The sequence below is a fragment of the Callithrix jacchus genome, chromosome 6, assembly GCF_049354715.1.
Source record: "Callithrix jacchus isolate 240 chromosome 6, calJac240_pri, whole genome shotgun sequence".
NCBI lineage: Eukaryota > Metazoa > Chordata > Mammalia > Primates > Cebidae > Callithrix > Callithrix jacchus.
Genome location: NC_133507.1, coordinates 95,397,500 through 95,425,239, shown reverse-complemented (window position 1 = coordinate 95,425,239; position 27,740 = coordinate 95,397,500). Strand labels below are relative to the sequence as shown.

General features: G+C 39.8%; 1 protein-coding gene across 11 annotated transcripts in view; it reads right to left on the bottom strand.

Moving 5' to 3' along the window:
• Positions 1-906: 906 nt before the first annotated feature.
• The window catches only part of ZRANB3 (zinc finger RANBP2-type containing 3), a 309,784-nt gene continuing 282,950 nt past the window's right edge, over positions 907-27,740 (bottom strand). For 10 of the 11 annotated variants that reach the window (XM_008998974.6, XM_035305048.3, XM_078327919.1 and 7 more), the window contains 7 exons: positions 27,502-27,593; positions 20,873-20,974; positions 19,235-19,377; positions 10,210-10,320; positions 8,763-9,165; positions 5,041-5,172; positions 907-1,820 (listed from right to left, as the gene is read on the bottom strand). In XM_008998974.6, coding sequence (XP_008997222.4) covers positions 1,722-1,820; positions 5,041-5,172; positions 8,763-9,165; positions 10,210-10,320; positions 19,235-19,377; positions 20,873-20,974; positions 27,502-27,593 — 1,082 coding nt within the window. In that variant the 3' untranslated portion in view covers positions 907-1,721. Of the gene's footprint in view, positions 1,821-5,040; positions 5,173-8,762; positions 9,166-9,565; positions 9,672-10,209; positions 10,321-19,234; positions 19,378-20,872; positions 20,975-27,501; positions 27,594-27,740 lie in introns of those variants that run through there. The other variant, XM_035305051.3, reaches the window with a different exon arrangement.

Sequence of the window (27,740 nt, the reverse complement as noted above, 5' to 3'; positions counted from 1 at the left end):
CAGGACACAAAGCTCTGAGACATGTCAGGAAGGGATGGGGATGAGCCAGTCAGCGTCCTGTATAGCAGATGGTCACTGCTCCTTATGGCATTTTTAATTAGTCAGAATTCAGAAACTTTGTATAGACTGAGCCTATCTATCTTCATGGATTGTTTCACCTCAAACCATCACACAGTTCTTACATCTGAGAACTTTCTCCTTAGAATTATCACGTTAGTGTGATCTGAAGAGCAAGTTCCCCTCAAATCTGACCTACTTAGACCACACTTGCAAACACCCCATGCTGGAGGAAAGGCAGTGTGCCTGCTTCTTGGCTCTCAACTATGATAAATCCTAGGTTACCTTGGAAATGAGGCAGAAAACTGCAAAGAGCCTGACCAACTAAGCAGAAAGGAGGCCAAAGAAAGCCCAACTTCATTTATAAAATAAGCAACATGATTTGATCTCATAAAATGAAATAGAAACCGAGGAACAACTCCGGAAGGAAAATTCATGATTATATAATCTTTCTAAAAACAAGTCCTTTGTGTTGTAAAACACTAGCTATTAATTAAAGTAGGAAAATGCTCAAATCAAAGAGGTATACATCCTAATAGTATTTACAAACAGGTCCCTTTTGGGAATGCAATTCTTCCTTGGACCTGTATTGTGTATAGTTCTAACTCTTTGCTTTGATGATTCTGACATATTGCAGGATTAGGCCCTGGGTTTGCTTCATGATCACTCTTATTTTATGTCAATTACATTTTAATATTATCATTGTACTTTTAAATGCATATAATCATCTGGTTATGCCTTACTATAAAGTGTTTTATCATCATTACTCATTTTAAAAGAAGTACCAGAAAGATACCTTTAATAACACAGGGTTTCAAAAGGAGAATATGAGAACCAGAAGATAAAGAATATTTTGACAATAAGCCTACTTTTATTAATTTTTTTTTTAAAAAAGATCTAAAAAACCAGACTTGTGCTCACTTTGGCAGTACATACACTAAAAAAAAAAAAAAAAAAAAAAAAATCAAGCTTAAGTGGCACTTTACATTTTATGGTTTCAGTTATTTAATAGTTTTAAAAATTACTTTACACAGAACTTCTGAATTGTCCACAAACACCATTAGTGTTAGGTACCTCATGTTGAAAAGGATATTTTTGAGAAAGATGACTGGCTAAGAAATAAAGCAAGGAAGGAAACACCCAAAATGTGTACCCCAAGGTCATTCTGGAGGTATTTAGAGGACAATCTCTCTTGAATCCTAAGCAGGCTGGTCATGCTTGGCCCATAACTCCTGAATAATGATTTGCCTCTGAAATTTCCCATAAAGTTTTGCAATGTTCCATTCATACCTATGACAGTCCAAAACCAATACTAATCCAGAAGCATTTTTCAGGTAATCGAGAGCACATTTTTTAAACACAGTCTATGCACAATACAGTGATTAGGCATATTAGGGATAAAGAGCTTAACAAAACATTGCTGAAACATAATTGCTAGTCTGCATCAAATCAAAAAGACCACAGAAATATTTAGTATCATATCTGAGTTTCTGTTAAATACTTTCAAAATGTATTTAACACTAAAAGTAATTAGTACAACAGAATTTGAATTCCTGATTTTTGTTCTGAAAATTTTTACTCTCAATGTATTAAACATGGAAAAATTTTGTATTAAATTATTCCACATGTAAACCATATGTCATTCATTCATATATTTTTCTACTTTACTTCTTTACCAAAAATCGTGTGATGTCTGATCCATGCTTTGATGCTAGAGATTGTCTTCTCACCTTGCCTCTTTCCTTAGCTTGTCTGGCAGTTCTCTAAAAGTTAAAAAAATATGCATGTGCACATGTTAGGAAAAAAGCACTGGCTACCGAAGCTCAAAAATTCTTTGTATTGTTAGTTTGGAAATTCTACACTGTCACTTCACACATTTTCCAGTGCTTGGCTATTAAAGAGTTATCAAACCACAAGGCAGATACTCTGCAGCTCTGGCAACTCCGAGGTCCTAGGTTCATAAGACCAAAGTAGCAGGAGAAGACATACAACTTGAGAGATGTCTTGCTACCAAGTGACAGCATGAATTTCTCATTTGGAGACTAGAGAGGCCTTGATTCTCCCATCCAAATGGGAATTCTTAAGGCATCTTGGGATTATCCAGAGTAGAAAATCTACTCACTTCCTATTCTCTGACCCCAGAGGTCATTTCCAACTCAACAGATGAGCCAGTGTAGAAAATAAAATGACAGAGACGAGAACTGGATTCTCCCACCAATTCCACAAATAACAGTTTTTTCATGACAATTTAAAAAAATAATTACAGAAAGGGCTGCATTTTCCTTGGCTATTTCTTAATTCTCTTATAGGTCTTGAATTTGCAAATAACTTGCTTAGCTGAGAAATCAGATTACTTTTTTTTCCATGTGAAGTCCATGTGAGGAGATCCCGGTGGAAAGAGTAAAGGACAGAAGAGAAGCTTACGGCCAGGTGCAGTGGCTCATGCCTGTAATCCCAGCACTTTGGGAGGCTAAGGTGGGTTAATCACTTGAGGTCAGGAGTTCAAGACCAGCCTGGCCAACATGGTGACACTCCATCTTTACTAAAAATACAAAAACCAGCCAGGTGTGATGGCAGATGCCTGTAATCCCAGCTACTCAGGAGTCTGAGGCAGGAGAATCGGCTTGAACTCATGAGGTGGAGGTTATAGTGAGCCAAGATCGCACCACTGAACTCCAGCCTGGGTGACAGAGTGAGAATCCATATCAAAAAAAAAAAAAAGAAGAGACGCTTACAACCAAAACAAATTACAAAAACCAAAAAGCCTGCCTACATGACATGATCCCATTTATGTAAAATGTGTTTTTTAAAATTACATTTTAGGTTTTGGGGGTAAAATGTTTTCATATAAAAATATTTGTGAAAAAACTTTGAAATACAGCATATTAAAAGAGTAGTAGGCTAGGCACAGTAACTCATGCCTGTAATCCTAGCACTTTGGGAGGGCGAGGAGGGCAGATTACCTGAACTCAGGAGTTCCTAACCAGTCTGGACAACATGGTGAAACTCCATCTCTACTAAAAATACAAAAAATTAGCTGGGTGTGGCAGCATATGCCCGTAGTTCCAGCTACTTGGGAGGCTGAAGCAGAATTACTTGAACCCAGGTGCCGAAGGCTGCAGTGAGCCAAGATCACACCACTGCACTTGAGCCTGGGCAACAGAGTAAGACTGTCTCAAAAAAAAAAAAGAGTAGTAGGGCTGGGCGTGGTGGCTCATGCCTATAATCCCAGCACTTTGGGAGGCTGAGGTGGGTGGATCGCGAGGTCAAGAGATCAAGACCATCCTGGTCAACAAGGTGAAATACTGTCTCTACTAAAAATACAAAAGTTAGCTGGGCATGGTGGCGCGCACCTGTGGTCCCAGCTACTCGGGAGGCTGAGGCAGGAGAACTGCTTGAACCCAGGAGGTGGAGGTTGCAGTGAGCCGAGATCGTGCCATTGCACTCCACTCTGGGTAACGAGCGAAACTCCGTCTCAAAAAAACAAAAACAAAACAGAACAAAACAAAACAAAAAGAGTAGTAGTAAAGAGTTCATACATTATAATCATTGGCAAAGGATCTGAAATAGTTATCAAAGTTTAAATATAATTGATTAGCATCTTCAAAAAACATCAGTGTCTTTAGCAAACAAAACAATTGCAGGCCCTTCTCCTTGCACCACATGGCACCCACTCACTGACTGTACTCAGTGGCAGTTAAATGGGCTTCTGGGGCCATAAATGAGTAAAATTCTTTGGAAAAGTTTGGTGATAAATTCCTACTTGTCAAAAATATCCAAACACTTCTGACTCAGTGATTTTTACATATGAGAATCTACCTTACAGAAAGACCTCAAAAAATAGGAAACAGTCTTGTTTACAAAAAATGTGCTTGGTGGCGTGATGCAGAAAAGCAAAAAAAATTTAAACAAATATTAATCAGCATGGGAATGGTTAAGTAAACTACAGTAGAGACCTACTCAATAGAATATTGTATTATGCAGTCATTTTAGATGATTTAAATTTTGAATGGTTAGAAAACATGAGAAATGCTTAGATCTTGCTATAAGTGAAAAAATGTTGAATACGAAGTCACATATTGAATATGTGCCTCTTTTTTTTTTTTTTTTTTTTTGAGATGGAGTCTTGCTCTGTCACCCAGGCTGGAGTGCAGGGGTGTGATCTCGGCTTGCTACAACTTCTGCCTCCTGGGTTCAAGCAGTTCTCTGCCTCAGTCTCACAAGTAGCTGGGGTTAGTCGCCCGCCACCATGCCTAAGTAATTTTTGTATTTTTAGTAGAGATGAGGTTTCACCATCTTGGCCAGGCTAGTCCTGAACTCCTGACTTTGTGATCCATCCACCTTGGCCTCCCAAAGTACTGGGATTACAGGCGTGAGCCACCGCACCCAGCCATGTATGCCTCTTTCTAAAATGATCTCAACAGGTAAATCTTATTACCTTTTACTGGACTGCCTATAAAAAATTCATCCTGGTAGATAAGCAATACTATGTGTTTTTTCCTCTCATTCTAAGCAACAGGTAACTAACTACCCAACGATGTGCCAGAGTTAATTGGTTTCATACTTTGACCAGCAACGAAAACTCTGCATGTTGAATTGAGTTAGTCCTAGAGATAATTTATTAATGTTTTCAGATATTTCAGGATATCCTTAGTTATATGCAAACATGTATGATTGCCCCAGTTCACCAAACTTCCAGTTTGATGATCAGGGTCTCGTCAAGACAATATATAAATTGTATCCTTTTTTGGTAGTGGTACTAATGTCTTGGTACTAGAATGAATTAAAAGGGAAGCAGCTTCTCTTGCATCTGTGACACAGGCCTTGAGAAGAAAAGCAAGTGTTAGATGATGAAAGGAATAAAATGCATCTTGAATCTCAGACAAGGGATAAATTCATCCACATAATCTTCCACAACTGTATGCACAATTTTCCATTTGACTTCTCAGGATGGAGTCAAAGCTATATGAGAGCTTCACTGACCTCTTTGTGACAGACTGTGCAGAGAGTCTGCAGGTTGTGCAGGGAACACTGTCCTCCTCCCCTGTAGACTGGCTTGATGTGATCCACCTGCCAGAAATGTCCTTCCCCTGGGTTTCTTATCATTTCATTTAGCTACAATAAGAATATAAGAGCAGCAATTTTCAACATATATTGCAAGAACTGTGTGTTGGTTTTGCATTGTGCAATCATGTTTATACAGAAAAATCATGGGGAAAAATACATCAGGATAGCTTTTTATAGCTTTTATTGTGAGTAGAAAAAAACCCTCTGGTTAGCAGTTTGAAAACAATAAAATGTGTTTCTGAAAGTTTTTTTCCTCCCTTAACTAACTCATTTTGAAAAAACTACAAGGAAACATAAAATACCAAGACTCCTGACAGATTGGGAAAAACTGGTTTTTCTACACCTTTAGTTTATATATTCAATAAACCAAATCTAAGAAAAGAGTAAGAATAGATTAGAAATTTAAAACTTCTCAATACTACTAAGTCAAACAATTTTTAATTGTTGACCTAAATGCTTTTGTCACTATACAGTGGCAGTTTAATACCAATGGCTATTATCTAGAACTTTTATACTATTCACCAGAGAACTTCCCAAGTTATGTGGACTGGAATGAAATTTCTAGAACAAATCTCTGTAACTTGCATATTTGGAATAATTAAAGATGACCATTTGAAGTAGCCTTTATTTAGGCCAGTCCACATACACACACTTTAGCTGACCTTTACTACTGCCTGCCTTACCTTCTCTTCTGTGTTAAACTTCCCAACTTCTGTTAGAAAAAAGGTATTGATTTTTGTTTTTGAGGTTGGCATTGTTAGAAGCACCTACAAATGACAGTCCCGTGCATCAAGAAAATGGTAGAGTCTTAGGGAAAAAAAAATCCATTTTGGTTTTGCCTTTTTAAACCAATTCCTTCTCTCTGAGCAATCCCCACTCTGACAAACTCAATGACCAAGATGATGCTTCTTTAGTTTTTCCAAGAAACTGTAAGGCAAATCACTTGGGGCCACTCTTTAATATCCTAAATTTGCCTACCTCTTGAAAGAATCACTTGATGTGGTAGTGCATGCCTGTAATCCCAGATGTTTGGTAGGCTGAGGCAGGATGATCACTTGAGCCCAGGAGTTCAAGATCATCCTGGGCAACACAGTGAGACCCTAGACCCAATCTCAGTAAATAAATAAATAAATAAATAAATAAACAAAATAAAATCACTCTCTCTCTGCCTAGTCCTACCCAATCTGAGCCTATTGTGCTGCTTATTCTCAGAGCACTTTTGTTTTGGCTATTAGATTACTTCTGCATTCCTAGACAGGTTGCTTTCAATAACCTTGAGTCATTTTGTTGTATGTCTTCTGGAAGCCGTCACACTGAGGCAGCAGTAACTGGAGTCTGACTGATATCCCCGGGATGTGTACAATATGTCCCTCATCAATTAGAACAAAAGATCTTTCAGGAACTCTGGATATCTTTAGAGAAATAGTGTATTTCCCTAGCTCTCAAAGATATGCTAATTCATCTTTGCAGAAATGCTGATGAATTCATTTCTTTATAATTCAACACTATCCTAGGTAAACAAAAATACATAGTTTATCTAACTGGCAGGAATTCATTCAATATTTTAGTGGGCAGAGAGTGAGGAGTGATTTTTATAAATTAAGCACACTACAAAATTACACATTTTATTTAGAGGTAGGGTCTTGCTTTGTTGCCCAGGCTGGAGTGCAGTGGCACCATCACAGCTCACTGCAGCCTGGACCTTCTGGGCTCAAGCAATCCTCCTATCTCAGCCATATAAGTAGCTGGGACTACAGGTGCATGCTACCACACCAGGCTAATTTTTCTGATCTTTTTTCTTGTAGAGATGGGGTTCCACTATGTTGCTCAGGCTGGCAACTTTTGGCTCAAGCAATCCTCCCACCTTAACCTCTCAAAATACTGATATTACAGGTGTGAGCCAAATCCTGGCCTAATTTGAAATTTAGAATTGTTCAGATAGCAAAATTAGAAATCCAACTGAATTTTGGAAATGAAAGTGAATATTGAGGACAGTGTGCTATAAATAATATTTCATCACAAATTGGTGTATTACATTTTACAATGCAAAGAACACATAGATGTGTGTGAGTGTATATACACACACATAGACTTCTGATTGTGATGGACTATATTTCTGGGGTTACCTGTTTGCTCCTTGCCATTCAATATTAACATTATAGAAAGTGGAATCAACAGATCATAGGTGCCTCTTAATACACTGTAACACCTGTTAAGATCTTTTCCTAAAATAACTGAGAATGAAATTAAGTCTCTAGATCTTAAAATTGTTATTCAGAAAATTGGGGGAATAGAAGAACATGTCAAACAATACCTTGCAGATACAGGGAGATAAATCCAGAATGGCAAATGATCCAGTATATTCAACCACTGATAGTATAAAAAAGGAATGGGGTGCCATTATAGATTAAATGAAGCATAAGAGGCATTATTACCAAATGTACTATCTGGATGACAGTTTGATCCTAATTTGAACAAAGTGTAACTATAAAAGACTTTTATTTATTTATTTATTTATTTATTTAGACAGAATCTTGCTCTGTCACCCAGGCTGGAGTGCAGTGGTGTGATCTTGGCTCACTGCAACCTTTGTCTCTCAGGTTCAAGTGATTCTTCTGCCTTAGCCCCCAAGTAGCTGGGACTACAGGTATCTGCCACCATGCCTGGCTAATTTTTTATATGTTTAGTAGAGATGGGGTTTTGCCATGTTGGCCAGGCTGGTCTCGAACTCCTGACCTTAGGTGATCCACCTGCCTTGGCTTCCCAAAATGCTGAGATTACAGGCAGGAGCCACTGAGTCCAGCAAGACATTTTTGAGACAATCTGGGAAGCCAAACACAGACTTAGTATAATTAAGGAATTGTAATTGTGCTGGGTATGATAACTCGTACTGGGATTATGAGGAAAAGAAATGAGGAAAGGGAAAGAGGGAAGGAGGAAAGGAGTGAAGGAAGGGAAACAGAGAGAAAGGGACGAGGGAGGGGGAAGAAGGGCGGGAGAGGGAAGAAGGGACAGAAGGAAGGAGGTCTTTACCTGTGAGAGATACAGAATGAAAATATTCAAGAGTGAAAAGAAATATCTAGAATTTTCTTTAAAATATTCTAGGAGATGGCCAGCCATGGTAGCTCGTGCCTGTAATCCCAGCACTTTGGGAGGATGAGGCGGGGGATCACCTGAGGTCAGGGGTTCAAAATTAGACTGGCCAACATGGCAAAGTCCCATCTACTAAAAATATAAAAATTAGCCAGGCATGGTGGCACATACCTGTGATCCCAGCTACTCAGGAGGCTGAGGTACAAGAATTGCTTATACCCAGGTGGCAGAGGTTTCAGTGAATCAAGATTGCGCCACTGCACTCCAGCCTGGGTGAACAAGGGTGAAACTCTGTCTCCAAAAAAATAAAATAAAATGAAATATTCTAGGAGAAAAAAACAAGTGAGTCAAAGGACAGATGAAAATGAATGGCAAAATGCTGAAAACTATTAAAGCTGGCTGATGAACATATGGGTCCATAATTTTCTCTCCTTTTATATATATGAATATTTCCATGTTAAAATTTAAAAAGTAAAGTTAAAGAGTCAATATTCATTATACTTAGTACAATGCTGCCTTCTATCTATCAGATGATTATAATATACCTGTTCTAATGGGAGCTTTGAAGTCCAGGTAGCATCCAGAAGATTCTTCCTCTGACTTTTAGGGGCATCCCTCAGACGTAAAAAGAGTTCTTGTGCATTCACATTACAGAGCTGACACACACCATGTTCAGTTTCAAATACTTTGGCTCGCAGGTAACTGTTATTAGATCGAATCCAAAACTCTTCCTGACATTTCAGAGAGCAAAACCGTGAATCCCAAGCGTTTGCTTGACACGCTTGCTTAGTTTGCCAAGTGGGTTGCTGACAGTGAAGGCAAAGTGGATTTCCTTCATTATCCACAGCTTGTAAATAGCCTTTGGATGTAGAAGCCTTCCTAGTGGGATCAGCTTGGACTGTGTCTGGACTTAGAAATGGGACACAGGCTCCATCTTCAAGAAAGTTTCTATAATTAAAAAAAAACACTGAATAGGTAACTAATGAACGATTAGTCTAAATAGTCACTGCTTCGTATAAAGGTTATCAATGTTTCTATATGAATAAATAGTAAACACATATCACAATGTAGAAATAAAATAGCTATAGTCAGCACTCTATATTCCATGCTGAGCAACAAAGAACAATGTATTACAACATATTAATTTAAATACAAATATGATGCCTCTTTTGGGAATTTAGATGCCCTCATGTTAAAGAATCCTGAAACATGTAAAATATGCAAACATATGAAACATCTGGAGAGGCTGTTAGAAAATGTTTCTTCAGGCTAGGAAAGGATAGCTAATGTAAAACCCCAGCTAAAGCTTAGTGGCTACCTGGCTCCTTAAATATATGGGGTCACACACCTCATTAGCTCAGACAGGTCATTACAAACTCTCTCCTCCAGCCTCTGCTAGCTCACAGGAAACAGAGTCACAGCCATAAAGCGACAGAGTAAAATCGCTGACAGTGCTGATAGGAATTAGAACAGAAGACTTGCTCAATACCATGTTTCCTACAGGTAAATGTAGAGTTGATGAAATTAATCTTAGAAACAAAACATCATAGGATATGTGCTCAATCTGTTAGAATAAAAGAAAAGGTACACTACTCAATTTTGTTAGAAAATCCTACTTGGGAAGTAACAACAGCTGCTTTGGCTATTTTCCATGGTTGTTTGAAAAGTTAAAAGAAAGCCTTCTAATGATGGAGCTCAAGATTAGGGGACAGAGTCCAGATTTAGCTTCAGGTCCCCTGGCATCTACCCCCAAGCCCTGGAGCAGGTTACTTAGTCCATCTGGTATCAGGGTCCTTCCTCATCTCTAATGTTTAAAATGAGGACACCAGGTACCTCAACAGGTTGCTAGGACAACTGAAGAGACACTATTTTGTTAAAGTTCTATGTAACCTCTAAAGTGGTCATCCAACAGTGAGACATTATTATGAAAATCAATACATACATGTAAAGGAGTGGAATTAGCAATACATACTAACAGTAGAAAAACCTTACTTTGTAAAAGGATCCCATGGCCTGGACTCCTTTGTGATCAGACGAACATGGCCCCCAGCATTCCTCACTTTGTCCATTGAAGCTATAGCAACATCTTCTTTGGTTATGTATCTAAAACAATGATATGTTAAATAGATTCCCTCTATCTCATATAAAAATGTCTCCATTGCATGTTTACATTGTTCCTTGCAAAAGCAATAGGAGAAAAAGCAAGTACAATTCTATTCACTATGCTCAAACTCAAGTTAAAAAATGGAATTTTCACCCTTTATATTGGTGTCCATTATGTGAGAAATACACCTCTTTGTTCCAAATTAGTTTTCTCCAATTTCTTTTCCTAAGAAATTCAAGAGTCACTCAATATCCTTCGGACCAATTTTCATTTAGGGGAAAAAGGAGTGGGTGTGAGAATAAGAAATGATCAAATATACACATAGCTGACAGCCTTAAGGAAATTGCTTGGCAAACTGCAGAAAATCTCTAACTGCATTTTTACTTCCCTTTTGACCTTCCCTTTAAGGCTTCTCCAAATCACCTTAGTCAGTTACAATAGTATATGAGTGTTTGGGTAAACTGAGTCTCTTTTTAGTTAACCAGGTTCAATCACATCTTCTGTAATCTCAAGGTTGTTTCCCTTATTATCAGCCCATACAGGGTTTATGGATTCTTCCACAGAAATGAAGCCATTCTTGATGTGGGATTCAGAACCTTATTACCCAACACTAACAATACCACACAATGGTTCAGGGACTAGAAGTAAAGAGAATTTATTCCAATTAAAGGTGATGGGGGAATTTAAGTTGGTGAAATGCAATTACCCAATAATCCCTTCTTATTAATTGGCCCAGTTTCTCTGGTGGTTTAAACCTATTGTGGATTTTTTAAATTAGTTTAAACATGAATTTCTTAATATTATTGAGTGCTTCTTAATTAGACAGCTTGACAATAACATTAAAATTCAATCACAATGGAACCGTGCAATTGTAGGTAAAATTTTAGAAATTTGATTTATGTTATTAGGGTAGATTTAATAATAAACAGGTTTCCTTTTTAAAATAAACTATCTTATTAATTTTTGATTAGGTGATATGGTTCTAAATTCAAAAGGCAAACAAGAGGGTCTATGGTGATGAGTTTCTCTCTCATTCCTGTCTTCCTTTTGCCCCTCCCCAAAAGTTACATCTGTTGCCAGATTTTTATTTTATTTTATTTTTTGAGACAGGGTCTCACTCTATCACCCAGGCTGGAGTGCAGTGGCACTATCTTGGCTCATTGCAACCTCCGCCTTCTGGGTTCAAGCTATTCTTGTGCCTCAGCCTCCCAAGTAGATGGGATTATGGGCACGCACCATCATGAGTGGCCAATTATTGTATTTTTAGCAAAGATGAGAATTTGCCATGTTGGCCAGGCTGGTCCTGAACTGGCTTCAAGTGATTGGCCCATCTCAGCCTCCCAAAGTGCTGAAATTACAGACATGAGCCACCGTGTCTGGCTCATTTTAGAAATAGTTTATTTTTGGCCTGGCATGGTGGCTCACACCTATAATCCCAGCACTTTGGGAAGCCAAGGTAGGTGGATCTCCTGAGGTCAGGAGTTCGAGACCAACCTGGTCAACATGGCAAAACCCTGTCTCTACTGAAAATACAAAAATTAGCTGGGTGTGGTAATGTGTGCCTGTAACCTAGCTACTTAAGAGGCTGAGGCAGGAGAATCACTTGAACCTGGGAGGTGTAGGCTGCAGTGAGCTGAGACTGCACCACTGCACTCCAGCCTGAGTGACAGAGAAATACTCTCTCAAAAAAAAAAAAAAAAGAGTTTCTTTTCTTCTGAATATAGGTATATGCCTTTTATTTATTTATTTTTGCATTTTTATTGACAAATAATTCACATGACATAAAAGTCACCAATTTAAAGTTGGCAATTAAGCGCATTTTAGTATATTCACAAGATTGTGAAACCATCATCGCTAATTCCAGAATATTTCATTACTCCAAAAAGAAAGCTGGGTTTGGTGGCTCACAGTTGTAATCCTGGCACTTTGAGAGGCCAAGGCGGGAGGATCATTTGAGATCAGGAGTTCGAGACCAATTTGGTCAACGTGGTGAAACCCTGTCTCTACTAAAAATACAAAAATTAGCCAGGCATGGTGATGCACACCTATAGTCCCAGCTACTTGGGAGGCAGGGGCAGAGAATCATTTGAATCCAGGAGGCCGAGGTTGCAGTGAGCTGAGATTGTGCCACTGTACTCCAACCTGGGCAACAGATTGAGACCCTGTCTCAAGCAAAACAAAAACAAAAATAAACCCATACCCACTAGCACTCATTTTTCATTATACCTATTTTTAGAAATAAATAATAGCATAGCATATACACTAATTATCACTTTACTCTTTTTACCACAACATATTTCTTAGAGATCTTTCCTTATTAGGATCCATAGTTTCTCTATTTTCTTTTTTTTTTGGAGAGGGAGTCTTGCTCTGTTGCCCAGGCTGGAGTGTGCAGTGGTGCGATCTTGCCTCACTTACAACCTCCGCCTCCTGGGATCAAGTGAGTCTCCTGCCTCAGCCTTCCGAGTAGCTGGGATTATAGGCGCCTGCCACCGCACCTGGTTAATTTTTGTATTTTTAGTAGAGACGGGGTTTCACCATCTTGGCCAGGGTTGTCTTGAACTTCTGACCTCGTGATGCACCCACCTTGGCCTCCCAAAGTGCTGAGATTATAGCCATGAACCACCATACCTGGCCGCAGTTTCCCTACTCTTTTTAATGGCTCCATGTTATCCATTATTTGGATAAACCATATATTTAACCAGTCTGATTAATGGACATTTAGGTTGTTTCCAGTCTTTGCTATCACAAACAATGCTGCAATAGATACAGTTATATATGATATTTTCTACACATTATGTATCTGTAGAATAAATCTCCACAAGTAGAATTGCTGGGTAAAAGGTCTTAGGTGTTTTAAATGTGGGTAGATTTTGACAAATTTCTTTCCTCTAAGGTTATACCAGTGTACGTGTTCACCAGCAATGAATGAGTATCCATTTCTTCTCTTTCACTGGCAAAATGGCAATTTTCAGAAGTCTCTGCTAATAATGACAGGTATCTCATCATAGATTTTAAAATTTGCATTCCTATTAAGAGTAAGGGGGAATATCTTTTCACATGTTTGTACTCTACTTGCATGTCTTTCTTAGACCAAAAAGGAATTTAAGCCACTGTTCTCCAGTCTGGGTAGCAGCAGAAGTTAAAATGCAGTAAATTAAACTTTCCCTTTTAGTTCTCAAACTTTCTCCTTCTCTGGCCCCACCTCCAAAAATTTCTTCAAGCATTTTATTCCCTTGAAAAATGCATTTTGGGAAAGTATTTCTGTGGATTCTAGATGAACTCAAAAGCTTCCTAGCTTTGGGGGCAATGGGATATTAAGCCTTGCTTGAGGTATTATTCAATGTTTAAAAGCTTAAAAACCTAATTCAGTAACTTTAAAAGATGCTGAGAAATCTAGTCAGAGATTTAGACACTAAAAATAACCTTTTGCTTTCCTACAAGAGGTTTAAGAATAAATTTTTGGAAACCACAAGAAACAGATGAACCAATTCCAAAAAAGGGAGCTAGCAACTTTTCAAACCTAGCTGCAAGTTGCCAATACTTAATTTTTTACTGAGGTTTGCTAGGAAGTTCACCAACTCCCAAAAGGGTTATTATGGTAAATCCCAATTTTAGCAAATAGAGAAGGGAGAATGTTGTCTCCTAAACTAATTCCTGGATAGTAAAAGGAGTGGAAGATGGCAATTTTTATAAAAAGAGTGTATGCTGGAAAGTGGCCCACATCAATGAATACAATCTTGGGCTCTGGATTTCTGACCTGCTTTGGAGCTCAACTCTAACTAGAGATTAAACAGTTGGCATACTAAACAAGACAGGGCTCCAAGTGAATTAGGCCTGCCTCTGATAAATGGAACTCTGTAACCAAAACCGTGGCTGGTGATCTTGGCTTCCATTCAAACGTAAGAGTAAGATACTCAAAAGCTGACTGCAAGCTCTGAGCTTGGATGGGGCCTGCAAACTGGTGGACATCACTAGAGGATAATCTGGTTGGGGACCTAGCCATTGCACTTGGGAGAATGCCCAAAGTTAAACTGTAGCTCTTTTTTCAGAACCATTCAATATTTTTAAGAGACAAATCTTCTAACCTCCTGCTTAGGAAGTAAAATGGCCTGAGCACAGTGGCTCATGCCTGTGATCCCAGCACTTTAGGAGGTAGAGTCGGGTGGATCATGAGGTCAGGAGTTTTGAGACCAGCCTGGCCAACATGGTGAAATCCCATCTCTACTAAAGATATAAAAAATTAGCCAGGTATGGTGGCTCATGCCTGTAATCCCAGCTACTCGGGGGGCTGAGGCAGGAGAATCACGTGAACCTGGGAGGTGGAGGTTGCAGTGAGCCAAGATCATGACATTGCCCTCCAGCCTGGAGGACAGAGACTCCCTCTGAAAAAAAAAAGTAAGTAAAATGTAGCTGCTGTCAATCTGAAAGCTGGCAAAAAAAGGGGGTCTGGGGAGTTTCACTTTTCAATATAATACCTTACTCTTTACTGAGCCTGATGTTTCTAAGTTTAGAGACTCTGATTCAGTTTCTCTAGAAAGTAAACTGGTAATGGCAGTGTCTAACTGGTCTTCATACAGACTGCCAGTCAATGCTGCTGTTCAACAGCATATTTCACATGTGCTTTCAGAGATACATGGTTATTCCAAATTACTGAGACTTAACTTGGGTTCTGCAGCAAGAATCAGAATGCTTCCTGACAGTATCTCCCCGCTGCAGGTACAAAGGTTTCATTTCATGATGCGGCTAAGTTGGTTTCTCTGGAGGCCTCTCTCTCTCTCTGCCTCTCTATAATCAGTCACCAAGTCTCCAGATAGACCTCCTTAATAGCTCTCTTCATTCTCTTTCCTGATTCCCACTGTAATAATTTAATATAGATCCTCATCATTTTTCTCCAGGTCTACTATAATAGTCTTTTAACTTGTATAGCAGACAGAATTTTAAGATGCCCTCTAGGATTCTGTCCCCAGGTTATTTAATCAATCACTAATTTAGATAATGCTATAAAAGGACTTTACAGATATAATTAGGTTGCTGATCAGCTCACTTTAAGATAGGGAGATTACTGAGTGGGTTCAATGTAATCACTTGAGCCCTTAAAAGCAGAAGAGGAAGGCAGAGATTCCAAGATGTAGAGGTCCATGTACTAGGACCACAGAGAAGCCTCTGGGAGTTGATGGTGGCCTCAGCTGACAGCCAGCAAAAAACAGGAATCTCAGTCCTACAACTGCAAGGAAATGAGTTCTGCCAACAATCTTAGTGAGCTTGGAGGTGAATTATTTTCTAAACTTATCAGTTAGAGCCCAGTCAGCCAACACTTTGATTCCTTCACTGTAAATCCAGAGCATTACTAGAAAACTAGTAATAGCCAGCTTGGACTTCTTACTTATAGAACTGTGAGATAAAAGATGTATGTTGCTTTAAGCTTCTAAATTTGTGGTAATTTGTTATGGCAGCTATAGAAAAACGTAACTTATCTCCCCACTTTGAGTCTTACCCTTTCTCATTAAATCTCTCAACTGCTGCTAAAGTTAGCTCCTAAAAATACAAATCTCATTACTTAATCTGCTGTTTGTTAATACAAATTATATCCTTTATATTGATAACATTGTGTGTTTGACTTTGGTTTTATGAATTGACTCTTGCTTTTAAACCTGACCAGTTCGTTGCCTTTCTCAGATGACCCTTTAAGTGGTCATCCATGTCTGATGGAGAAGAAATAATAAGGCATGTCTAGAAATAGCTAGAAATTCAGTTATGAGGAGAATTATGATCATGTGAGAAAGAGAAGGTCAATACTCCAGCAAAGACTGGTTACAAAAATGAGAAAGATTGAGAGGACAGGAAGTATTGGGAAAAATAAAATAGGCATTGTGCTTTTTGATATGTGTGTGTGTGTCCTTATGTGTAAGTATGTCTATATATATATATATATATATATATATATATATATATATATATAAATATGTAACACACATATTTTAAATGCATTTTTATAGAAAGTGACACACGCCTATGGCAAAAAAATCAACTGTTACAGAAGAGTTCAGGCCAAAATTCCAAAACTGGCAACTTATGGATAAATTCAATTAGTCAAATGGCTTTACTGTACTCATTCATACAGCATTTTAAATTTATTCATTCATTTTGAGACTGGTCCTTGCTTTGTCAACGCAGGATGGAGTGCAGTGGCATGATCACAGCTCATCGCAACCATAACCTCCTGGGTTCAGGTGATCCTCCTGTCTCAGCCTCCCAAATAGCAGGTGTGAGTCACCATACCTGGCTATTTTTTGTTTTTTTGTTTTTTTGTGGAGACAGGGTCTAGCTTATGTTAACCAGTCTGGTCTCGAGCTCTTGGCCTCAAGTGATCTGTCCACCTTGGCTTCCCAAAGTGCTAGCATTACAGGTGTGAGCCATCATGGCTAGTCGATTTTTAAATTTTATTAAATTAAATTCATTTAATTTATTTTTATTTTATCTTATTTTATTTCTGAGACAGGGTTTCACTCTGTCTCCCAGGCTGAAGTGAAGTGGTGCAATCATGGCTCACTGCAGCCTTTACCTCCTGGGGCTCAGGTGATCCTCCCACCTCAGCCTGAGACTACAGGCATGCACCGCCATGCCTAGCTAATTTTTCTGGGTTTTTTTTGTAGAGATGGGGTTTTTCCATGTTGCCCAGGCTGGTCTTGAACTCTGGGTTCAAGCAATCTGTCCTCCTTGGCCTTCAAAAGTGTTGGAATTACAGGCATGAGTCACCATGCCCAGTCCAGTAATTTATTTTTAAATCTGAATTTGAATGTCTTCAGATGGGTTCCAAATTTGCCTATTTGACATAGTTTCGGCCCATATCTCATTCTTTTCTAGCTTTATAACTGACCTCATTCATTCATTTGTGATTCCTGTTTTGTTTTTAGTCATATGAGTTTGTAATGCTGGCATAAAGTCCCTACTACCTCCACAAATCCTCAAGTTTTATGTCCTAGAGCAAGATTTCGTAACAGTGGTAATATACACATTTTGAAATGGATAATTCTGTCTTGGGGCGTGCAGTCCTATTCACTGTAGGATTCTCAGCAGCATCCTGGGCCTCTACTCACTACATACTCCCTAGTCACATCCTTTCCTTGAGACAATTTAAAATGTCTCCAGACGCTACCACCCTATGGGACCAAATTGCTCCCAATTGAAAACCACTGTCCCAGAGGAACTCATGTTAAGAATTCCTAAGGTATCCTTCTAGATAATTTCTATGTTAATAATAGCAAGTTGTGCTATTTGTGCAAACAGTAAAGTTGTGTCTCCATCCCCCTTTTTTTTATAATTTATATTTACCCTTAACAATTTATCACAAGTATTATTCCTTGTTCTTATAAACATATAAATGTACCATATGCCATACTTTGAAACAATGAAAAAGATTTTTACTGTATGGAACTATCATAATTTATTTAATTAACCATGTTCTCAGTCCCCTGCTCCTCCCCACCCCCAACCATTAATGGATTTTTTTTCACCTGAGTGCATGGAAAAAGCTAGAGAAAGAAAATCTCTCTGATAAACTGATGGAATATAAGAATGAAGAGTATGGAGACAGCAAGAGCTAAAGGGTTTTCTCTGTCAATGCTGTTGTTTGGTTTGTTGCTTTGCAATCTCTTGTTTTGTTTTGTTTTGTTTGAGTCAGGGTCTCACTCTGTTGCCCAGGCTGGAGTGCAGTGGTACAATCTTGGTTCATTGCAGCCTTAACCTCCCATGCTCAAACGATCCTCTTGCTTCTGCCTTTCCAGTAGCTATGTTTCCCAGGCTGATCACTGAACTCCTAGGCTCATGCAATCTACCTGCCTTGGCCTCCCAAAGTGTTGGGATCACAGGCATGAGCCACTGTGCCTAACCTGCAATCTCTTTCAAAAGCAAGGATTGGGCTACAAAACAGCTGACAACTTTTCCTGATAATCCTTGCTTCATGCTTAGAAAAAGGTTTACGGCCGGGCGCGGTGGCTCAAGCCTGTAATCCCAGCACTTTGGGAGGCCGAGGCGGGTGGATCACGAGGTCGGCAGATCGAGACCATCCTGGTCAACATGGTGAAACCCCGTCTCTACTAAAAATTACAAAAAATTAGCTGGGCATGGTGGCGTGTACCTGTAATCCCAGCTACTCAGGAGGCTGAGGCAGGAGAATTGCCTGAACCCAGGGGGCGGAGGTTGCGGTGAGCCGAGATCACGCCATTGCACTCCAGCCTGGGTAACAAGAGCAAAACTCTGTCTCAAAAAAAAAAAGGTTTACAAAGAATTGGGATTTGAGATCACACAAGGGGATAAAGATGATTGTGATGACAAGGAAGGAAATCAAATGAATAGAGATCAGAAAGGGACCTGCAATGATAAGGGCAAAACAGTCACAAATATCTGACAGACAATCTTTATTTTATTTCATTTCTAATCATGGACATGATTATAGTTATCTTCCATTACTTGGGTAGTGAATGATGCATTCAAATAGAACCAGCTCCCTTGCTGCACAGCATCATACTCACCCACAGGAGGGCAGAGCAGATGGGGTCCAGAGGCATGCTCTGATGTTCTAAGAATAAAATGTACTCCTGTTGCTAGTAAGTGTCCCAGGCTTGGCAGGTCATAGGTTGTACCATCCCGTGACTCTGCTCTTTTTGTTGATAAATGGAACTCCAGGTGAGTAAGATCTGGACAACCTGATCTCTTTCAGCAGATTTTATCAAATTCACTAAATATATAATTACGTTGTTATGAAATAATATGGCTGTGATTTTATGCATAATTTTCTCATAACTCATCAGGATTTCATTAGTGGTTCCAAAAGATGCCTCAGACCCGCCTATAGAAAGAACCATCAAAACTAATATAACACAAAATCAAAAAAAGAAAGACAACTCATACCTTTTGGTGAAATTTTGTTTAGTTTGTTGCTTTGTGATCTCTTCCAAAGCAAGAATTGGGCTACAGAATAGCTGTCCACTTTTCCTGATTATCCCTTGCTTCATGGCAGTTAGACTACTCCATTCTCGAACAAACCTCAAAATCTGGCAGAAAATGAGATAACAAAAGAGTTAACAACTCACTAGGTATCTTCCTTTGAAAGTGAACCTATTTACAACATCAGAAAACTGCTATTTTGTTGTGTCCCCCAAATAGGCTTTTGAGTTCCACAACCTAAGGCTTGCTTTAATTTGATGTAGTTTTCATATCTTTATTGTAAACTACCTACGGCAGTTCTTAAGAGATCTCTCTTTTTTTTTTCTTTTTGAGATAAATTCTTGTTCTGTTCCCTCTACTTGCTCTGTTGAGATAGGGTTTTGCTCTAAGTGCAGTGGCATGATCACGGCTTGACCTCCTGCACTCCAGCAGTCCTGCCTCAGTCTCCTGAGGAGCTGGGACTGTAGGCACATGCCACCACACCTGGCTAGTTTTTCTATTTTTTTGTAGAGAAAGGGTCTCACTGTGTTGCCCAGGCTGGTCTCAAACTCCTGGGCTCAAGTGATCCTCCTGCCTCGGCCTCTGAAAGTATTGGCATTATAGGCATGAGCCATCATACCCAGCCAAGAGATCTTTTTCTCTAAAGGCTTGTGTCAGGACATGCAGTGTATGCCCTTAACACACATAGGATTAACAGTGATAATATGCTCATTGAGACCAAAAAAGGTCTGGAAGTACGTACCCCAGCAGGGGTCAAGGCAAAACTGGGTGACAGAATGACAGGGCAACATCTGAGAATTGCTTTGTAAATGATGCCTAAGTTTTCACAGGAAAAAAAAATCAATAAATCTGGGACATTTTTAGTAGGGTTACCATTACTCTTACTTATTAGTCAAGTATATATAAGTGGATATTTTCTGGGACTCTGAGAATCAGGATTAGGTGATACCTAGTAAATAGCTTACCAAGTAAATACCTTTTCATTAAAACAGGTACAGGTGACCTATAAGCAATGCTTCATTGCCACTCAAATTGTAAAAAAAATAATCACCACACCATTTTCTTGTAAAAATGGTACACAGTATGCTGGATCAGTCCCTGCACATGATGACCCTTCTTGGCAGCGAAGGAAAATCAGCCACAGATCAGTGTTAAGACCTCTCTGGCAGGAATTTGGCCTGCAGCTGCATGCTGGTGCTTCTGATAATGAATCAAGAATCACTCAATAAGGTATAATCTCTGATCTCAGAATTTGTCATTGTTAGAACTTAACCTTAATAGAAAAAAAATGTGATTCTAGCTGATACAAATATCACAGTTGCTAATCCTGTGAATGAGAAATTAAATAATGTGAGGATGATTCTATCCACAGAAACAGCAACTCTAGGTGTGATCATTTGCCAAGGAAACAGATTTCACATATATTTTTAGCACCGGGTAATTAATAGGCACCGTCTAGACTGATGAAAATGCAACCAGTGATTTGACTCTACAACATGCCACAAAACGCTTTTTAAAAATTAAACTCAAAAAGATCATTAACTTTACTAAAACAAGTTTATTTAAAATAAATAAAGCCATTTTATTTAAAACTGTTCTTACCAGAGAGCGATTTTGTTTCAGCTGAAAGCTTGCTGGTAAATCTTCCCAAAGGTCTAATTTTATATCCAAAGGAATGAAATTACAGCTCATCTGTTTTCCATCCTGATGATGGATTAGGAAGACATTAATAATCCATTTTTGTATAGGAACTAGCAACTATTTAAAATGAAAATAATTACATTATGACACAATATGCCTAGTCTCCTAAAAGAAAAACTGAGGCGACACATTCTAGACAAGGGTCCACCAATATGGCCCCCCTGGAGAAACTGTGAGCCAAGAAGAGGAGGCAGGCTCTCTATTGCACTGAATGCCTCCACTGCCCATGCCTAACCCAAGGCTATTGCCTTCCACCTGGAATGCTATGTTTACTGCTGTGTCATACTCTTTTCTACTGATTAATCTTGGAAATAAGTATCAAAATAATAAAATTCATACATTGCAAATTAATACAGAAGAATATTACATCTTTGAAGTTAATAGCAGCACAATCATTCCCAAATTTGCAAATATATAGACACTCAATGGCAATATAAGTATCACATTAGGGCCGGGCGCGGTGGCTCACGCCTATAATCCCAGCACTTTCGGAGGCCGAGGCGGGTGGATCACGAGGTCAAGAGATCGAGACCATCCTGGTCAACATGGTGAAACCCCATCTCTACTAAAAATACAAAAATTAGCTGGGCATGGTGGCACGTGCCTGTAGTCCCAGCTACTTGGGAGGCTGAGGGAGGAGAATTGCTTGAACCCCGGAGGCAGAGGTTGTGGTGAGCCGGTGAGCCGAGATCACAACATTGGACTCCAGCCTGGGTAACAATAGCGAAACTCCATCTCAAAAAAAGAAAAAAAAAAAAAAGTATCACATTAAAGAAGGGTGTCAAAGAAGCATCTGAATAACCTTCCCCAAATGATATGCCTGTCCACTGTTACAGGAACAAGGAAATAAAGAGAAGGTAGAGGCCAGGCACGGTGGCTCCCGCCTGTAATCCCAGCATTTTGGGAGGCTGAGGCGGGCAAATCACAAAGTCAAGAGTTGGAGACCATCCCCACCAACATAGTGAAACCCCGTCTCTAATTTTTTTTTTTTTTTAAAGATGGGGTTTCACCATATTGGTCAGGCTCGTCTTGAACTCCTGACCTCAGGTGATCTGCTCGCCTCGGCCTCCCAAAGTGCTAGGATTATAGGCATGAGCCACCGCGCCTGGCCCATCTCTAATAAAATATAAAAAATTAGGGCCGGGCGCGGTGGCTCACGCCTATAATCCCAGCACTTTGGGAGGCCAAGGTGGGTGAATCACAAGGTCAAGAGATCAAGACCATCCTGGTCAACATGGTGAAACCCCATCTCTACTAAAAATACAAAAATTAGCTGGGCATGGTGGCGCGCGCCTGTAGTCCCAGCTACTCGGGAGGCTGATGTAGGAGAATTGCTTGAACTTAGGAGGTAGAGGTTGCGGTGAGCCGAGATCGTGCCATTGCACTCCAGCCTGGGTAACGAGCGAAACTCCATTTCAAAAGAACAACAACAAAAATTAGCCAGGCATGGTGGTGCATGCCTGCAGTCCCAGCTATTTAGGAAACTGAGGCAGGAGAATCACTTGAACCTGGGAGGTGGAGGTTGCAGTAAGCTGAGTACCACTGCACTCTAGTCTGGAGACAGAGTGAGACTGTTAAAAAAAAAAAAAAGAAAGAAAGAAAAGAAAAGAAAAGGTAGAAAGATCAATTCTAGATAAATTATTTAAAAATTTGCTCCCCCAAAGCAATGTCACAATATCAGTCAATGAGCACTGTCTGCCAATGGGGCCACCTGGAAAGTAAGTGGAACTGCATTTAGGTTCCAATCATTGGTTGCACAACATCCTGAAATATTCCCCCACCGCCCCCAACACTTTTTTGGGGGGCGGGGGGGACAAGGTCTCACTCTGTCACCCAGGCTGGAGTACAGTGGCATGATCTTGGCTCACTGCAGCCTCAACCTCCTAGGCCCAGGTGATCCTCCCACCTCAGCCTCCCAAGTAGCTGGAATTACAGGTGTGTTCCACCACACTTGGCTAATTTTGTGTTTTTGTAGAGACGGGGTTTCACCATGTTGCCCAGTCAAGTCTCAAAATCCTGGGCTGAAGTGATCCTCCCACCTTGAACTCCTGAACTCAAGTGATCCTCCTGCCTCAGCTTCCCAAAGTGCTAGGACTATAGGTATGAGCCACCATGCCTGTTCCCTGAAATCTTAAGGGTAGAAAGTAATCACGTACAGCTGTATAGTCAGTTAAACATGAGTAGATGTATTTCCTTTATAAAGAGAAAGAAGAACCTCTCATATGAAAATCTATTGTCTCGGGCCCGGGCGCGGTGGCTCAAGCCTGTAATCCCAGCACTTTGGGAGGCCGAGGCGGGTGGATCACGAGGTCAACAGATCAAGACTATCCTGGTCAACATGGTGAAACCCCATCTCTACTAAGAACACAAAAAATTAGCTGGGCATGGTGGTGAGTGCCTGTAATCCCAGCTACTCAGGAGGCTGAGGCAGGAGAATTGCCTGAACCCAGGAGGCGGAGGTTGCGGTGAGCCGAGATCACGCCATTGCACTCCAGCCTGGGTAACAAGAGTGTAACTCAGTCTCAAAAAAAAAAAAAAGAAAGAAAACCTATTGTCTCAACAATAGTTGAACTCATATTCTCTCAGTTAAAAAAAAGTTACAGCTCCCACAATTACTATGAAAAAAACATACAAAAAGTATGCACTAATTAAAAATTCTGATATGTAATGGTAATACGTAATTCTAAACCCTGATATAGACTTGAGATTCTGCTGAAATGAACAGTTCTAATACGACACAAGATGCTAAATGTCGGTTACTACTCTTTTTTTTTTAAAGATAGGGTTTCACAATGATGGCCAGGCTGATCTTGAACTCCTGACCTCAGGTGATCCACCCACCTTGGCCTCCCAAAGTGCTAGGATTACAGGTGTGAGCCACCATGCCCGGCCAACTACTCTTCTTTTTAAGGGGTATTCTTTTAGGCAATGAACAAGTTTTTTTTTTTTTTTTTTTGATGCAGAGTCTCACTCTGTTGCCCAGGCTGGAGTGCAGTGGCGTGGTCTTGGCTCACTGCAACCTTCACCTCCCAGGTTTAAGCGATTCTCCTGCCTCAGCCTCCCGAGTAGCTGGAATTAGAGGTGACTTCCACCATACCCAGCTTATTTTTTGTATTTTTAGTAGAGATAGGGTTTCACCATGTTAGCCAGGCTGGTCTTGAACTCCTGACCTTATGATCTGCCTGCCTCAGCCTCCCAAAGTTCTGGGATTACAGGCGTGAGCCATCACACCCAGCTGAACTAGGAATTTTATCCAGATTATACTTCAGTTTTTTTTTTTTTTTTTTTTTTTGAGATGGAGTTTTGCTCTTGTTGCCCAGGCTGGAGTGCAATGGTGCGGTCTCGGCTCACTGCAACCCCTGCCTCCCAGGTTCAAGCAATTCTCCTGCCTCAGCCTCCCAAGTAGCTGGGATTATAGGCACCCAGCTACTTTGTATTTTTAGTAGAGAGGGGGTTTCACCATGTTGTCCAGGCTGGTCGAGAATTCCTAAGCTCGGGTGATCTGCCTGCCTCGGCCTGCAAAAATGTTGGGATTATAGGTGTGAGCCACTGTGCCTGGCTCTTTTAAGGTGAAAAGGAAAGCTTTCATGTAAACTCGACTCTGGTTGTGAAAAGATATGTCAACAATTCATCTGCTTAGTGTCTCGTGTTTGGAAAATTAGTTGGGTGATAACATTTTATGGTAAAGGGACATGTAAGTATTTAGAACAGTCATAAAAATATATTTGAGACCATTAACAGAGATGCGAAGAAGAAGCAGTGTCCCAGGCTACTGGGCTGGTGGCAGAGCCTGAATACAGGTCAGTGAGGTGGTTGCTGTGGTTTGGTTTGGCAGCAGGTGCATTATACCCTCTACCAGGAGCTTTCAGTTCTCTCCCTGTCTCCACCCCAACGTGGATAAAACAGTGATCAGGTAATCCAAGACGCAGAGTTTTCACTGTACAGAGTAAAAAAAAGTTTAAAGAATTGAAGGTCTTCTGGATTTCTGTGGTATGCTCTGCCTGGTGTCTGCCCTTTGGTTTCTCTACCTTCAAGCCCCTCTTGAAAATTTCTCTGTCCCTCTCATGTGACGGTCTGAGAAAGAAGTATGACCTAGAGCTCCTCCAATATGGGCAATGAGGGTGGGTCAGGCACTTAAATCTGCCTCAAGATGAGCAAAGGAGTCACTGGTGCTCCCTGCAGCCTGGTTTACCATGTCGGAGGCTCCACACCTATAAGAAGAGCGTTGATTACTGCCTGGCTTTGTTCTTGGTGTCTCTCTCTCAGCCATGGTCCCATGCTAGAGGCTGCTTGGGGATTCTGGTATTCATGATCCTAGCCATCTCCTCCTAAGTGAAGATTATCACATGATACACTATCTATACCTATATTTGGTTTAGTAGAAAACCTGTAATTGAAAGTTTGGTCATCTCCAACATATTATCTTTTAAACATCGATATAATGGGCCATGTGTTTTAAAAGTTTCAAATACTATCTTATTATAAAGATTAGAAATTTAAAATTTTAGACCAAATTAAAATATTCATAATCTACCCAGGCCACAGATTCTCATGCAGTTCCAGTGATCTTTTTAGAAAGTCATAAGTGTTTTCATACTAATAATGAGTCGTAATAATAAATAATATTTGCCTTTTCTACTCTTATTCTTTCACAAATGTATGGTGTCTTTTTCCATTGGCTAGATGACATGCTATCTCAACAAACTGAATGCAGAGGCAGATATGAAAATCCCATTGTTTTCCATTAAGACTTTAGAGAAAATTGCTAAACATGTAAAACATGACACTCTTCTCACTAAATATTTTTTGAATTCAAAAATATATTTTAAACAAAAAAAAGTTATTATATAAATATATAATGGGTTTATTTCTCTTAAAATATGCATTTATTCACTTAAAAATAATTGTTGATCAGGCTTGGTGGTTCACGCTTGTAACCCTAGCACTTTAGGAGGCTGAGGTGGGTGAACTGTTTGAACCCAGGAGTTTGAGACCAGCCTGGGCAACATAGCAAGATCCTCTCACTATTAAAAAAGGAAAACAAAAAAATGGCCTGGTGCAGTGGCTCCTGCCTGTAATCCTAGCTCTTTGGGAGGTCGAGGTGGGTGGATCATAAGGTCAGGAGATCTAGACTAGCCTGGTTAACATGGTAAAACCCATCTCTACTAAATATACAAAAATTAGCTGGACATGGTGGCAAGCACCTGTACTCCCAGCTACTTGGGAGGCTGAGGCAGGAGAATCGCCTGAACCCAGGAGGTGGAGGCTGCAGTGAGCTGAGATTGTGGCACTGCACTCTAGCCTGAGCAACAGAGCCACTTTGTCTCAAAAAAACAAAAACAAAAACAAAAACACAGAAATAGAAAAATGTACTTGTTAATTATTCACATTTAAGTGAACAAATAATTTTTTTTTTTTGACAGAATCTCATGCTGTCACCCAGGCTGGAGTGACCTTAATAGGTCACAATTTCACTGTGAAATTGAAGCACAGTGGCATGATCTCAGCTCACCGCAACCTCTGCCACCCAGGTTCAAGCAATTCTCCTGACTCAGCCTCCTGAGCAGCTGGGATTACAGACACTCGCCACCACGTCCGGCTAATTTTTGTATTTTTAGTTGAGAGAGGGTTTCACTGTGTTGGCCAGAGTGCTCTCAAACTCCTGACCTCAGATGATCCACCTGCCTCGGCCTCCCAAAGTGCTAGGATTACAGGCATGAGCCACCAAGCCTGCTGTAAATGAATATTTTTGAGAGTCTCCATTTTAATTTTACATATAGTAGACATCAACAGATATAACCCATATAAACAAAAGCTCATTGGGGTTTTCAACAAATTTTAGGAGTGCAAAGGGGTCCTGAGTCTAAAAAGTTTTGGGCACTACCAAGCTAGCCTATGGCAGGAATCAGCAATCATCTGACAAAAACTTCCTAGCATTTACTAACATGAACAGCAGGCCAAAGCTTCTGTGAAGAGGCTGCTGCTCCTGCTGCTGCAAGTGATCGGTGCAGGAATTAACATTTATTCAGAGTTCATGCAGGCCAGGCACTGTGCTGATTGCTTTACAGAATTTTATCTTTGCAACAAATCCTGTCCACATTTTATTTTTTATTTATTATTTTAACAATTTTTAATTTTTAAGGGTACACAGTAGGTTTATATATTTATGCAGTACATGAGATAGTTTGATACAGGCATACAATGTATAACAATCACATCAGGGTAGATGAGGTATATCTCATTTTACAGCTGAGGAAATTGAAGCACAGAGCAGTTGAGCAATGTGTCCAGGATTACATACTAACAGATTTGAACTGAGGCCATCTGGCCCTGAAGTCTGTGTTCTTAAAGACAATATGGTTTTACCTCTCATTATCTTTGGATTTAACATAGAAATTTGAGAATTAGCTTTAAGGAGGAAAATAACTAGATGCTTACCTCATTGTTAATAAAACTAAGTATCTCCATTGTAAAGTGAAAAAAGGAAGTCTTTTTTATGTTTTAAGTTACAGAATCTGCATGATGCTTACCTTAGTATAGAGGTGAATCCGGTCAGTATTCCTACTTGCACAAAACATTAAGGTGTCATACACTGGCAAAGTGTCTGAACTCTTCAACTGTTCTATTAAAGAAGACAAAAGAGAACCTGAAGCCTTATCTACCCTCTATCTTAAATAGCTTATTTTAATCTTGTGTAGGTTAGAATGATGAAATAGCTATATCAAAAATAACAATATATTTAAGAAAAAGTAATTGTCTAAGCTTGAAA